We start from the raw sequence: 13,033 nt of genomic DNA, 5'->3' as shown, positions 1-13,033 counted from the left end.
CAAATTTTCAAGACCAAATTGCTCTTATTAATAATTGAAAATAGCAATATGTCGCGAAATAAGAATAATTTATATATTTAATAAATAAGGATATAATTGAAAAATTAAACAATTTGTGTTTCCTATGTATGCACAAACCAACCACAGGAATGAAAATTTAAAAAAAAAAAATTTATGGTTACTTTACCTGTATTACCAAACATAAGAATTGTAATCTTGCATTCCCTTCCTACAGTAATTTATTAAGTCGGCCCACAAGCAAAATGCAAAGATAAATCGACCCAATTTTCAATGAGTCGAGCAATCAACATGGGCACTGAGCGCTTGGCATTGGAAACTATTTGATAGTTTTAATCCAGCCCCCTACATAGTGTTGGTCACTTTCAATCATACAATAGAATAAAAATGATACTTATATCAAAGACTTACTTATGTTTGTGACATATATATATGTGTGAAAAATGAATATATCAGCGCAAAACACAAAAATAAAATCATTTAAGGGGGTGTCTCCAACTCAGATTTTAAAGGAGTTTAATGGATTTTAAAATCCATAGAATCCATCAAAATCCAAAAAAATTGGATGAAATTCTCATGGAATTTATTATGTGTAAAAAATGCCCAAAATCCATTAAAATCCTTCACTTAATTAAATCCATGACTTTTTGAAGACACCTGATTTCATTGGAATCCATTAAAATCTGAGTTGAGGACACCTAAATCTCATTGGAATCCATTAAAATCTAAGTTGGAGACACCTAAATTTCATTAGACTTTTAAAATCCAATGAAATCTAAGTTGAGGACACCCCCCTTAATTGGAATCACATTCACCATAGCCCTAATTCATAATTTGTCATATTCTATAGCCCTGTAAAACATGGACAATGACTATCTGATTCGATCAAGTGTGGATGTGCGAACATACGAACGTATGAATGTGTCACCGAGATCTTGGCAATGATTTTTTGGAAACTTCTATTTGGGTCATTTAATTTAACGATTTACTGAGTCAAGCTTTATGACTTTTATAATTATAACTAAAGTCCAATAATATTGTAATCATTTCATATTACATAATATTGGTCCATTAGTTTCAATTTTTTTACCCATACCAAGTGTCGAGCCCTTGGCGGTCATTTTCAAGTGTTCGGCAATGCATTTTTATTTCTTTTCAAGCCCTGGTTTGTCGGCTTTATATTAGATTTTAACTCTGAAATTTTGGGCTCCGAGTTAAAACCTAACATGCAGCCTCCATAAATCTCATTCTATACTCTAGAAAGGTATAAGGTGAACCCGTACCCTATACCCTAAAAAAAAAAAATAATAATAACATATTTATTTGACAAGACAATGGTCAAATGACTTTATTTTGAAAAAATAAGGACTTTAGAAAAAAAAAAAAAGTCAAAAGGTTTTTTTTTTTAAATAAGAAATGTTAAAAGAACTAAACTCTAATTTTCTCATGATTTTTTTTTTTAAAAACAGACGAGCTATATTTCCTCTGCCGAGTTTTGAAGGTATATCCCGATGGATTCACCCCATCCCCTTCTAGGATATAGAATGAGCTTCCTGAAGGCGTAATGTTAAGGCTAAACCATAACATATATAAACACCGATAAACTGCTCTGTGCTGCAAAATTTTGCACTATCGAGCGTTCGACGGTGCATATAATGTGAGCTCAGACAAAAAAAAAAGGGTTAATTTTAGGAAAAAGACTCCAACTTAAGTGTCAAAATCAAATCAGAACTCCTCATTCAAAAGTATATCTATCAAGATTACTACTTTACTTAAGCCTCAAATAAGGCTATTCTGTCATATTTATTAACACTTTCCGTTAAAAATATTAAAATATTTATAAAAATTTAAAAATAACACTAAAAGAATAAAATTATTAAAAATGAAAAAACTGAAAGAAGAAAAAATATAAAAAATATTTATAATTATTTTTTTTGTTAAAAATTATAATATTTCTTCTTCTTCTTTTTTTGTTCTGTTTTTTTTAATTTTCTTATTTTAGTGTTATTTTTTAAATTTTTATAAATATTTTAATAGTTAAAAAATAATATTTTAATATTTTTAACGGAAAATGTTAACACATTTGACGAAAGCCTCATTTGACTCATTTGACGCTTAAATGAAGTAATAGTCTTGACAAATGCACTTTTGAAGGGGAAGTCCTTATTTGACTTTGACACACAAGTTGGAGTCATTTCCCTCAAATTTTTCCAAAAAAAAAAATAAAAGACTATAATGTGAGTCGTTTTAAATATTTCAAAAATAATAAGTAAATGTTTTAATATTAAATTAGGTGATCATGAAACAATGACAAACAAATTATTTCTTTACTTTCTCTTCGACAAAATGTAGGAGTTAGGTGAATGATATTGTTCGTAATTCTATTAAAATCCCTGCCCAAATTATTAATTTTACAACCACAAAACCCTAATTCCTCCTAAACCCTCAATTGGAGTTGGAGCTTTCTGCTTCCTCCAAATAAAAGCTCAGAAGCCTCGCATGCCCAAGCCCCTATCAAGCACGCAGGACACTGTAAACCCTACCCTTCTTGCATTCAAGCCTCGCCAAGTTCTGCTTGCAAACCTAGATATGAAGAAGCACAGCAAGCCCAATGGCCCTGAGAACAGAACCCAAACCTTTAGTCCCGACCAGAATGGTCTGCTCCTTCACTCTGTGGCTCGGTTTCTGGAACGCAATGGGTTCTCCAAAACCTTCAAAAAGTTTCTGTCCGAAGCTGAAATCGAGGTGGGCAGTTGACAGTTTTCTGTTTGGTTTCCTTGGAAACAGAGGAAAATGCAGAGTATACAGAATTTTGTTTTTGTTATGCATTTGGATCATTTTCGCTTTGATACATTCTTCGATGTATTCTGAATCAAGCTTTTTCTCTGAAGATTGTTCTGAAAGCAAAATTTTTGAAACTCGTTTGTACAATGTTTTCGTGCAGTTTCTTAATTTCTATCACAAATTGAAAGAAACGTTTTTGAGAAACCAAATGGACCCTGTGTGGGTTTTAAATCTTCAGCTGTTTCCATGGTAGAGGTTCAGGTTGCCAATCTAGTTCTGTTGTGCAGTACGATTTTCTTATCTACTATGATTGAATAGTAATGAGTTTGTAACTTGTCCAAAAAGATGGAGTCAGTTATTTTTTTCCTAAATTTATATCACAATTGTTTCCTAATGATTTCTCAATCGTTTTCATTATAGTCAATTCTTGTTGTGGGACCTGAACTTATCACGAAATTGTAATTGCCCATTGTGTAGAAAAACGAACTGAAGGACTCGTTACTGGATTTGGAAGAAATGTACTGCAAGTATTCTGAGATGTGGTAGGTTGATAAATTCCTTAACTTTACTTCTGTTAATGAATTTACATCAATATGGTCACCAATCGTAACATCTTCCCTAATAGTTTGGAAGTTATTCTTTAAATCTTTGCACAATCTGTTTACTTTCATGGCTTTTGGTTGCTAATTCCCTTTCTTTTTTCTTAATAAGGCACAAGACTCTCTATTTTGACCCCATATGGATGTTCTAGATTTTGTAAAACACTACCAGTAAATTGCTGGAGTTTAATACAGATGACAGTTTTTGTGTGGCAACATAAATTATTAAAACTTTTTTTTTTAATTATTTTTGTAAGTTCAACCATTTGGAGGTAACTATGATACTATTATGCAATCTTTTCTGTTATGGATATTTTGGGTCCATTGATTATGTAGTGTTCTGTATAGTATCACATCAATTGTTATCACTAGTGAATTAGCTTTTGCTGTAATGTATTAAGTAGTTCTGATTTACAGAATTACCCTTAAATTCTTAGTTTTTATGGACTCGTGATGTTAGAGGATTATATTAGGTTTTTCGTTCAACATCCTATTATTTTGTTGAAGACAGTCATTGGAATGAAATCCAATGGACATATACCCAGTGTTGTCTGGCAGACTGGCATAATACTCAATGCATTTGGTGGGTTTTATTTTTATTTCTAAAACTGATTCATGCTGTGGTAGAGTTAAATGTTAAATGTCAGTTTCTATTCTCATTTTACTTGTGTTTCTCTGTTATGCAGTGTTAATGGTGGCACAAATGTCAACAGCCAGACAGAGGAAGGTATGCTCAAATTTTATAAATCTGTTTGATTTCTGTCATGTATGGACCGTATGGTCTAATAAGAATGCTCCCTCTATCCCTCCCTCCCTCCCTCCCTCCTTCCCTCTCTCTCTCTCTCTCTCTCTCTCTCTCGTATGTGTGTGTGAGCAGGATTTAGTTAATTTTTCATTTTTATATTAGATGTGTTGATTGCAGATACACCGACAGGTGGCAATTCTAAAAGAGTCACAGAAGAACTAAAGGAGCCTGAACAATTGTTGGAAGAGGCTGGTAAGAAGAGCAAGGAGAAAAAGAAAAATAAGTGCAAGATAGTTTCTGATTCTCTTGCTGATACAGTTGAACAACACCAATTAGAGTCATTGCCTGGGGCAGCTGAAGAAAATTCTAAAGATGCTGTACATTTGAAGGGCAAAGGTGTCAGTGATTCTGAGACAGAGAAGAAATCTAAAGATAAGAAGAAAAAGAAGAAGTCAAATTCTGATTCTGTTAGTCATAATGTTGAACAGTGTGGCTTGGAGGCAAAACAAGATGCAAATGGAACGGCTGAATCAATTGCTGATGACAATCCAGCGGATGAGAAGAGTGTCAAACCTAAAGGTAAGAAGAAAAAGAAAGGTGGTTTGGTTTCTGAAAGTTTAGGCGACGAGGACAAGAATGTGCTAGAAGATACAAATGGAACTAATTCTAAAAAGGATGATTTCAAGATATCTGATGTGGATGCTACTGATAAGGAGAATAAGGGTTCCAAAAAAAGAAGAAGGTTAGCTTCTGAAGGAAATGATTCACAGCCTGCTGACAATAAGGAAGATGAGGAATCCAAGCGCAGAAAGGTAGAGGGTCTAAAAGAATCCACGGGAAGTGAGCAACCAGCAAATAGCAATGCATCCCTGGGAAGAGCTGAAAATGTTGGTAAAGAAAGTAAAGGGGAAAGTGGTCAAGTTGGTTCAGATGTGTTTCAAAAAACTCCTGCTAAACAGCTTGAGGAGCAGGCAAATGGGAACCTAGATAGAAGTGCTGAGAATTCTTCCATACAGAAAAGCATGAAGAAGCAGCGCATTGGTTCAGTTGAGGTACTTAATCTGTGTGTGTATGAAGGAAGGATGTTAGTGAACTATTTCAAAGTTAGGATCCCTTAATTGCTATCTTGCTACATGAATTATATGTGAAACACCATTTATTTGTAAAAAGTGTGATCTTCATTAAGCCATTTCAAGGGAGAGTTTTTAGTGTGAGGTCTTCTCAACTAGTATTGTGTTTTTATATGTATGCATGTGTTTTTTTTGACGTACTTGATCATATTGTTGGCTTGATGTTTGTTCTCTTTTCTCTCCTCTCTCGCTCATGCTAATGATGTAGCTTAACTGCTTAAGGGTGCTGATAAATACTGTTATTGCAGCCAACGACTTTTAAGGCATTTCAAAGGGTAAAAGTTGATGAGGTCGAATTTATTGATGAGAAGCTCCGGGATAATTCTTACTGGGCAAAGGTGTGTGACTGGTTAGCTTCTTTGTTTTTTCTTCCACCTTGTAATGATTTTGTGTCCGCTAATTTTTTTGCTCCCAATTCTGTGCAGGATGGTGCAGAGATTGGCTACGGTGCAAAAGCACAGGAAATTCTTGGGCAAGTCAGAGGAAGGTATGTATGCTGGATGATATGCTTTGTTAATGTTACTTAAATGGTTGTCATCAAGGCAAAAGATGTTGTTCATGCTCATTTGGAAATAATTATCATCTTTCTTTTTCCTTTTGTATTGGTTATGTCTTATAGGGGGGTGGGGGATTAAAACCCAAAATCAATTTGCAACATAGTGATATGGTGAAACCTTCTGAACTATCAGCTTTCTCTCTCTCTCACTGGATACCGTAGCCTAACTGATTGTATCAGTTGATTTGTTTATGGTTGAAAACAACTAATAGACTAAAGTATGACATAATTTGTAATACCTGGTTAAATTCACTATTTAATTAAAATTGTGGATTAAAGGACTTGTTAAGTTGACATTCTGTAAATGAACCACCTTTTTGTTATTATTTTTGTGTCAAGCAAGAATATATAGAAATTCAGACCAGATTAGGGTATTTGAGACAAACCCCTACCAACCCTCTGCAAATATAAAACCAAGAACTCTGTTAAAGAACTGGAATATTATGTAAATTAAGTGGAAACTGAGCCTAAAATGTTTTGCGGTTTATTACATAATACACTAGAATGATATGCACTCTTTACACACTTGTTTCTTAATTATGCTTTTCCATTGAATGAGAAGAGCCTAAATTTCTCTCTTCCTCTCTCTCTCTCTCTCTCTTTATGCTTCATGCAGGGATTTTAGGCATGAAAAGACCAAGAAGAAGCGTGGTTCATACAGAGGAGGGCAGATTGATCTGCAGTCACACTCGGTCAAGTTCAACTATGATGATGAAGATTGACTGGAAATCTTTCCAAGCAGCACAAGTTCTTGCTTTTTCATGTTCGTTGCTTAACGCATGCAGAAAAACTATGGCATTGCCATTGTCACGATTCTTGCATCTTATATTTAAACAAGTTTTGAGTAAACTAAAGGACTTAAGTACACACATTAAGAGTTTACTTAGAACTCATCTTTTCTTTTTATCTTTCTTATGCTTTTTGTGGGATGAGCTTTTTTGCTTTCCTTCTTAAATATGGAAGGCTAGCTCCAGCCCTTAATTTCACTTATTATTAGATAAACCTTTGGTGGTCCAAGCCCCCAAGGGATGTATGGTGAATCATTTCAATTATCTCCAATGGTATCATAAAATATTTTTCTCCATGGACTTTATTTCCCCTTCTATATGATTTGAGGGTCTATTAGATGCAAGATTCTGGCCAAGAATTTTAGCACTATGACCTATAGTTGTTTGGATTGCAATTGACCTCATTGTTAGCTACATTTCTGTAATACTCAATATGACCCATTAACAATAAAAGTATTATAAACTCTAGGAATACTTTGGATTTCAGAAATTCGGAGGATTGACAACCAGAAGTTTTTGTAAGAAACTCAAATGTCTAGAAGATGCCTTGTCCAAAATGCATATATCCTAACAATTTTCATCTACTGGGTTAAAACAAATTTTGTTAAACTTTTGGTTTATTGTCTAATCTTAAAATTTGGGCATATATTCAACCAATTTTCAATTTCTTGTATAATGCTAGGAATAAACTTGTCTGAATTGCCTTCACATCTGCTACCATTATTTTGTTGCAAGTATCTGCCATGATTGGAGTTGCAACAAGAATCGAACTTCACAATTATTATGTTGATGAGTTGGTATACAGAATTTCAACTTTGGAGAGCGCACCATTGGAAAGAGGTTAAAACGACAAGATTGATAAATGGAAAAAAACCATGAAAAAAAAAGAACAAGAAAAAGATTACAGAACCAACAGTAGGCTTTTTATCTTTTTGCTACTCACATGTATTCATGGGTAAAGCTTGCTTTTCCTTCTATATATATAGCAAAGAGTGAGAAAGATTCCTCGACCCACACAACTTTTCAGTCTAATCTTTTACCTATTATATATTCATCTTAGAGAACAGCAACAAATATAATGCTGGTGGTGATTGAGAGCACTTCTTCTTCTTCTTCTTCTTTATTTTTTTTTTTTTTCAATATTTGGTTTTAAATATTAAGGCTTGCCTCTATGATGAGAGAGAGTAAGTGAAGGTTTATGCAACTTCAGTTTTCCACTATAGATGTCTGTAAAACTGCAATTAACGTATATACATAACTTTTTACTCTTTTTTGTTTGGAACAACATCATTTTTTACTTATTATTGGAATTGAACATTAGAAATTCTGTTTGGGTTGATTGAAACTTTCTTTTTTTCTTTTTCCTTTTTTTGTGTGGGTCATGGGCATGCATGTGCTAATCATCAGTTTGCGAAGTATATGATTTTGGTAAGGTGCATTATATGATATTCAGTACTAGCTTAGAAGAATTTTGTTTCGCATTTGATTTATATATTAATCTTAAATTTGGGCATCCAACACATTATCAGTTTCTTGTATATATTTTTTACAATTAAGAGAAAAATTTGTATTTAATTAGTGTATACCCCCACATTTTCACAACATCTCCTCATACGTGAATCATATAATTATTTATAAACTTTTATCTACACACAAATTTCTTGTCCATGCAATTTTTTCTCTTTTTTTATATATGTTTGGAGCTGGTTTTATAAGTTTTCAGCCCTATATGGAAAATAAAAAGAAGAATCGAGATGAGAGTGATGAGACGAGACATCAAAATGCCATACAAGAATGAGAGTTAATAATGGAAATATTCCAAGCATATTTTTTCTGGTATTAAACCCTACTTCAACCGTATGCCATATTCTCCAACACCAAACTACTTTTTTTTTTTTTTTTTTTTTCTTATATACACTAACAACTGCTCACCTTTTTGGTGTACATTATCTTTCCAACTTCCCCACATTAATCTTGTGTACATTATTAATGTCATATAATTGATTAATAAATTAAAATATTTAAATATATTCAAATTTAGTCTCATATTAAAGATCTCAATATCTTTATGATGATATAATTTTTATCAATAAAAAATTTTAAAAATATTATTATTATTATTTAAAAATAATAAAAGACATGGGAGAATATAAAAATATTTTAACTTTTAATTGGGGGAGACAAAAATAATAAAGAAATATTAGAAAATAAAAATTAAATGGCGTTAACAATTTTTCTGCCAAAACTAGGTTCAAAACTTTCTCGCTAAAAAACATTTTGGGGAAATGTGAGATAGCCTATGGGTGTAGTTCACCCAGCTCACGGTTGTGATGCTCTACTTTGTTGGGATTATGGAGTGCAGCTCACCCAGCTCACCCTTTTTAACTTTTCTTAAAAAAATGGCCCTCTTAGGGAGCTAGTTCATGACCCCTATAAGTAAAGTTGCTTGCTAGGGTGTACAGGTTTTCAACATGGTGAGCCCATCATGACAAAAGGTCAAAACGAAATGATTAAGAACTGAAAAGCCACCATAAAAAGCAGAGAAAAAGAAAAGTTAAAAAAAAAAAAACCAAATTACCAGGAAAGTTCCTATTCCAATTGTTGTCACTCCCGTTTAGTACTGTTGCTTTACAATAATTGGGCAAAGCTTGCCTTTTTGGTGTATATAAAGTTATAAACGGCATGAAGGCTCCCACCCACACTAGTTTTGAGCCTAATCTTTTACCCAATACTCCAATTTCTTAATCTTCCACACAAGTTTTGATCAACAAATTAAAAATGCAGTGTTTTCATCATAATCATCACCATCATCATCTTCCAGTTCTGTTTGCAAGAGATTACTACTCAAGCAAGTGCCATCTCTCCTGTGAAGAATCAATGTTTGAAGCATGTGTTGGCGCCATTTCTCTTACGACTGTCACGATGGACCTTGTGTCTACGCAGAAGAACAGATCTTTAGAAGTACAATATAGTATCATTGGAGATTGCAGGTGCAACATGATGGCCTAAGTTACAGGTGATGGGAGTGATCCGTTTCTGCTATATTTCCAGAACTAAGGATATGATCGAAATATATCCTTTGAAATTAATAAGCTGAACTAAGGATGCTTCTGTACCTTGACCATGGAGGTCAAGCTGCATGTTCTTGTTTTATCAAACTGTAGTTTGAGTACACTCAAGTTGCATTGGGATGAGATGAGAAAATGGTAATTAAAATCTAGATTTAAGTCTTGTTGTAACTAATTATGGTCTACTTGTATTTCTCCTGTTCCAAACATGTCCCATGTTCGAATTCCTCTTTTTTGGAACAAAGTATTGTTGTAAGCAAGAAAAATATGTGTAGTTCGTGTATTCAGATAAGAAAATAAAGGATAGATTTATATGCCTTGGGTTAGCCTAACTGGTGAGAGTGGGTGGGGTAGGACTAGAATTAAATTATGTCCAGAGTTCGATTCTCTTCGATGTAATAAAAAAAATAAATTTATATAAATTTAATTCTTGTTGTAACTAAGGTGTTAAATTTTGAAATTTCGCTGAAAATTTCGATTTTTTGGGGTGTTGAAATCGAAACCTATATTTGTTAAATTTTCGGGATAATTTCGCCGAAATTTTTGCCGGTGGGTGCTCGATCTGGTTTTGGGTTTTTGGAGAGGAGGCTGGGTTTTGGGAGAAAAACCCAGTTTTGGAAGAAAAATGGGGCAGTGGCAAGGTGCGACAGGGGGGAGATCGAGGGAGAAATAGGAGGGGGCGGCGGCAGGGGGGAGATCGAGGGAGAAAGAGGGGGCGACGGCAGGGGGCGACAGCAGGGGGCGACAGCAGGGGGCAGCATGAGGGGCGACAGGGGTGGTGACGGCAAGGGGAGATGAGAGAGAGAGAGAGAGAGAGAGAGAGAGAGAGAGAGAGAGAGAGAGAGAGAGAGAGAGAGAGAGAGAGAGAGAGAGTGGGTGGAGAGTGGAGACTCGGGGGAAAATTGGAAAAGAAAAGAAAGGAAAGGAAGGAAGGAAAGAAAAAGAAGAAGAAAAAAAGAACATAAAAAAAGAAAAAAAAAGGAAAAAAGAGTAAAAAAATTAAAAGGTTTAGGGTTGATTGGGGTTTTGGGGCCTTTGGGCAATTGTAAAGAAAAAAAATGGTTTGGGTTTTCGTTTGGCCGTTTTAGAGTTTCGTTTAGTTGTTTTTAAACCCTAAATTAGTAAACTCTAATATATTTCTATATAAAAAATAATTTAAAATACTCCCTAAACCATAATATCATATACCATATCATAGTTTGAGGTTTTTTGGGCAATTGAAAAAAAAAATAATTTGGGGTTTCGTTTGGCTGTTTTGGGGTTTCGTTTAATTGTTTTTAAATCCTAAACCAATAAACTCTAATACATTTTTATATAAAAAATAATTAAAAATATCCTAAAGGGCCTAAACCCTAATATCCTATACGATATCTTAAACAATATAGAGTATAGATTATAAAGTATATAGGGTTTAGTGTATCTATTATAGAGTATAAATAATATATTAATTTTATTTTACAGTATTTACCTTCAGCGCGCATTATATTCATCTTATATTATATGAAACTTACTATATAATTTGGTTTCTTCAATATTTTTTATCAATATAGTAGATAATATGTTAAATAAACATATAGTAAAGTTTCATTCAAAATTTCCATATTTTGATAGTAATTTTCATCGTTTCCGTCTAATTTCTGTCGAAATTTAAAAATCTTCGAAATTTCCATCGAAATTTTCTCGAAATCCGAAATTTTATTCCTTGGTTGTAACTTGTAAGTGAGAAAAAAATGATGTAATTCGTGTATTTAGATATATATATATATATATTATACAAATTGTTTTAGTATTAAAAACAGTCCAATTTTTTTATATAATAATATTTACTCACTACAAAAGAAAAAGGAAAATGGAGTCGGTATAATGCTCGATCAACCAACCAAAGGAAGTCAGACATTGGAATTTTCCAAATGCACAACTTATTAGGCCCCTTTTGACTAGAATGCTATATTATTTATAGTAATTATACTCTTATTTATGACTATCCCGGAATTTATGGTAATGTAACACTTTTACAATAATTATTTATCTTTTAATTTCTTTTTCTTTTTTTGGTAAAAGAGCAGGCCAAAGCCCAAAAGAAACACAACAAATTAACCCTTAACTAAACGGGGTCTCCCAAGACCCATATCATCAGCCAACACCAGACTAGCAATGGAGGGAGGGGGTCACAAAGAGAGATCCAAATCATGGCCAAGAGCAGCAAGCCCATCAACCACACAGTTCTGCTCACGAAACACATGTCGCACCACACAAGACCATTGTCTGCTGAGTAAATCCTTACAACTACTAACAATGCTAAAGAGGGGATAATTAACCTCAAGAAGAGTCTGTAAAAGGGACACAGACACATCATAATCCAACTCCACCTCAAGCTTTCTAATCCCAGAATCCCAAGCTAAATGGAGGATAGTGTATAAGCCCCAGAGCTCAGCATCAAGAACACCTCCACTACCTAAATTAGAAGCAAATCCTATAATCCAAGCACCATAAGCATCACGAAGAACTCCACCTGCACAAATTCTACCAACACTTCTCAGACTACCATCAGTATTAATCTTATACCAATCCATTGGAGGCCTCACCCAATGAACCATAAGAGACTTCTTAGAACCCAACACAGCCTGACCATCATTCGCCATATACCACTCATTAGCACACTTCCTAATCAACGCTTGAGGCTCAAAAGGCAATTGAAACCCAGGTTCAAAAATATATTTACAATTTTACACCTCCACTTCCAAATAAACCAAAGAGCCATAGCAAAAAGACAAGACCAAGGCAAACCATTAGACAAGCAAACTTTGGATTTTAAATTCTATAACAACCAATCCTGAAAACCAGCAGTAAGAGACATAGAAAACTCCTCATTCCAATTCATGGCAACCCAAATATGCATAGAGGACCTGCAACTTTTAAACAAATGCTCCATAAACTCCAATTGATCTTTTAATTTCAATTAAATGCATATAATCTACCCTAATCTTGAAGATCTGTTTTAACCGGGGAAAAAAAGAAAACTTGAACATCTGCACATATAGAACAAGTATTATACTAGAGAATACTTTTTTTTGAATCAAGTGATATAACATGGAGGAGGATAGAACAAATTTATAATTAAATATAATCAATCTATATTAATATATACAAATATGATAATATATATATAGTATATATAAAAATGTTGCAAATTTATATTGAAAGAATGAAAAATCGATGTAGCAATCATATTGAAAGAATGGAAAATTTGAGGTTGCAGTTTTTATATATTATATATATAATCTACCAGTTTCAATTTTCTGTCTTCTCTGTTCCTCTTCTTCAATTATGAATTTATATTGAAAA

The 13,033-nt window shown here is 33.5% G+C and overlaps 1 protein-coding gene across 1 annotated transcript; it reads left to right on the top strand.

The window, feature by feature from the left end:
• The first annotated feature begins 2,382 nt into the window (after nt 1-2,382).
• On the top strand, nt 2,383-6,696 carry LOC147293598 (nucleolar/coiled-body phosphoprotein). Its single transcript, XM_086232623.1, has 7 exons — nt 2,383-2,763; nt 3,280-3,344; nt 4,088-4,128; nt 4,324-5,198; nt 5,525-5,614; nt 5,702-5,763; nt 6,449-6,696. Exons 1-7 carry the CDS (start codon nt 2,518-2,520, stop codon nt 6,552-6,554), a joined length of 1,485 nt encoding a protein of 494 aa, XP_086088749.1. The 5' UTR covers nt 2,383-2,517; the 3' UTR covers nt 6,555-6,696.
• Nucleotides 6,697-13,033: the final 6,337 nt, after the last annotated feature.

This window comes from Dryas octopetala, chromosome 2 (assembly GCF_963921425.1).
Source record: "Dryas octopetala chromosome 2, drDryOcto1.1, whole genome shotgun sequence".
Classification (NCBI taxonomy): domain Eukaryota; kingdom Viridiplantae; phylum Streptophyta; class Magnoliopsida; order Rosales; family Rosaceae; genus Dryas; species Dryas octopetala.
Note: the sequence above shows the minus strand (reverse complement) of the source record. Positions and strands in the feature narration are given on the sequence as shown.

Coding starts and splice junctions, on each gene's coding strand:
- LOC147293598 (XM_086232623.1), top strand. CDS start 2,518: ATGCCCAAGCCCCTATCAAGCACGCAGGACACTGTAAACCCTACCCTT. Junction 3,345..4,087: donor TGCAAGTATTCTGAGATGTG/GTAGGTTGATAA, acceptor TCTGTTATGCAG/TGTTAATGGTGGCACAAATG. Junction 5,764..6,448: donor CTTGGGCAAGTCAGAGGAAG/GTATGTATGCTG, acceptor TGCTTCATGCAG/GGATTTTAGGCATGAAAAGA.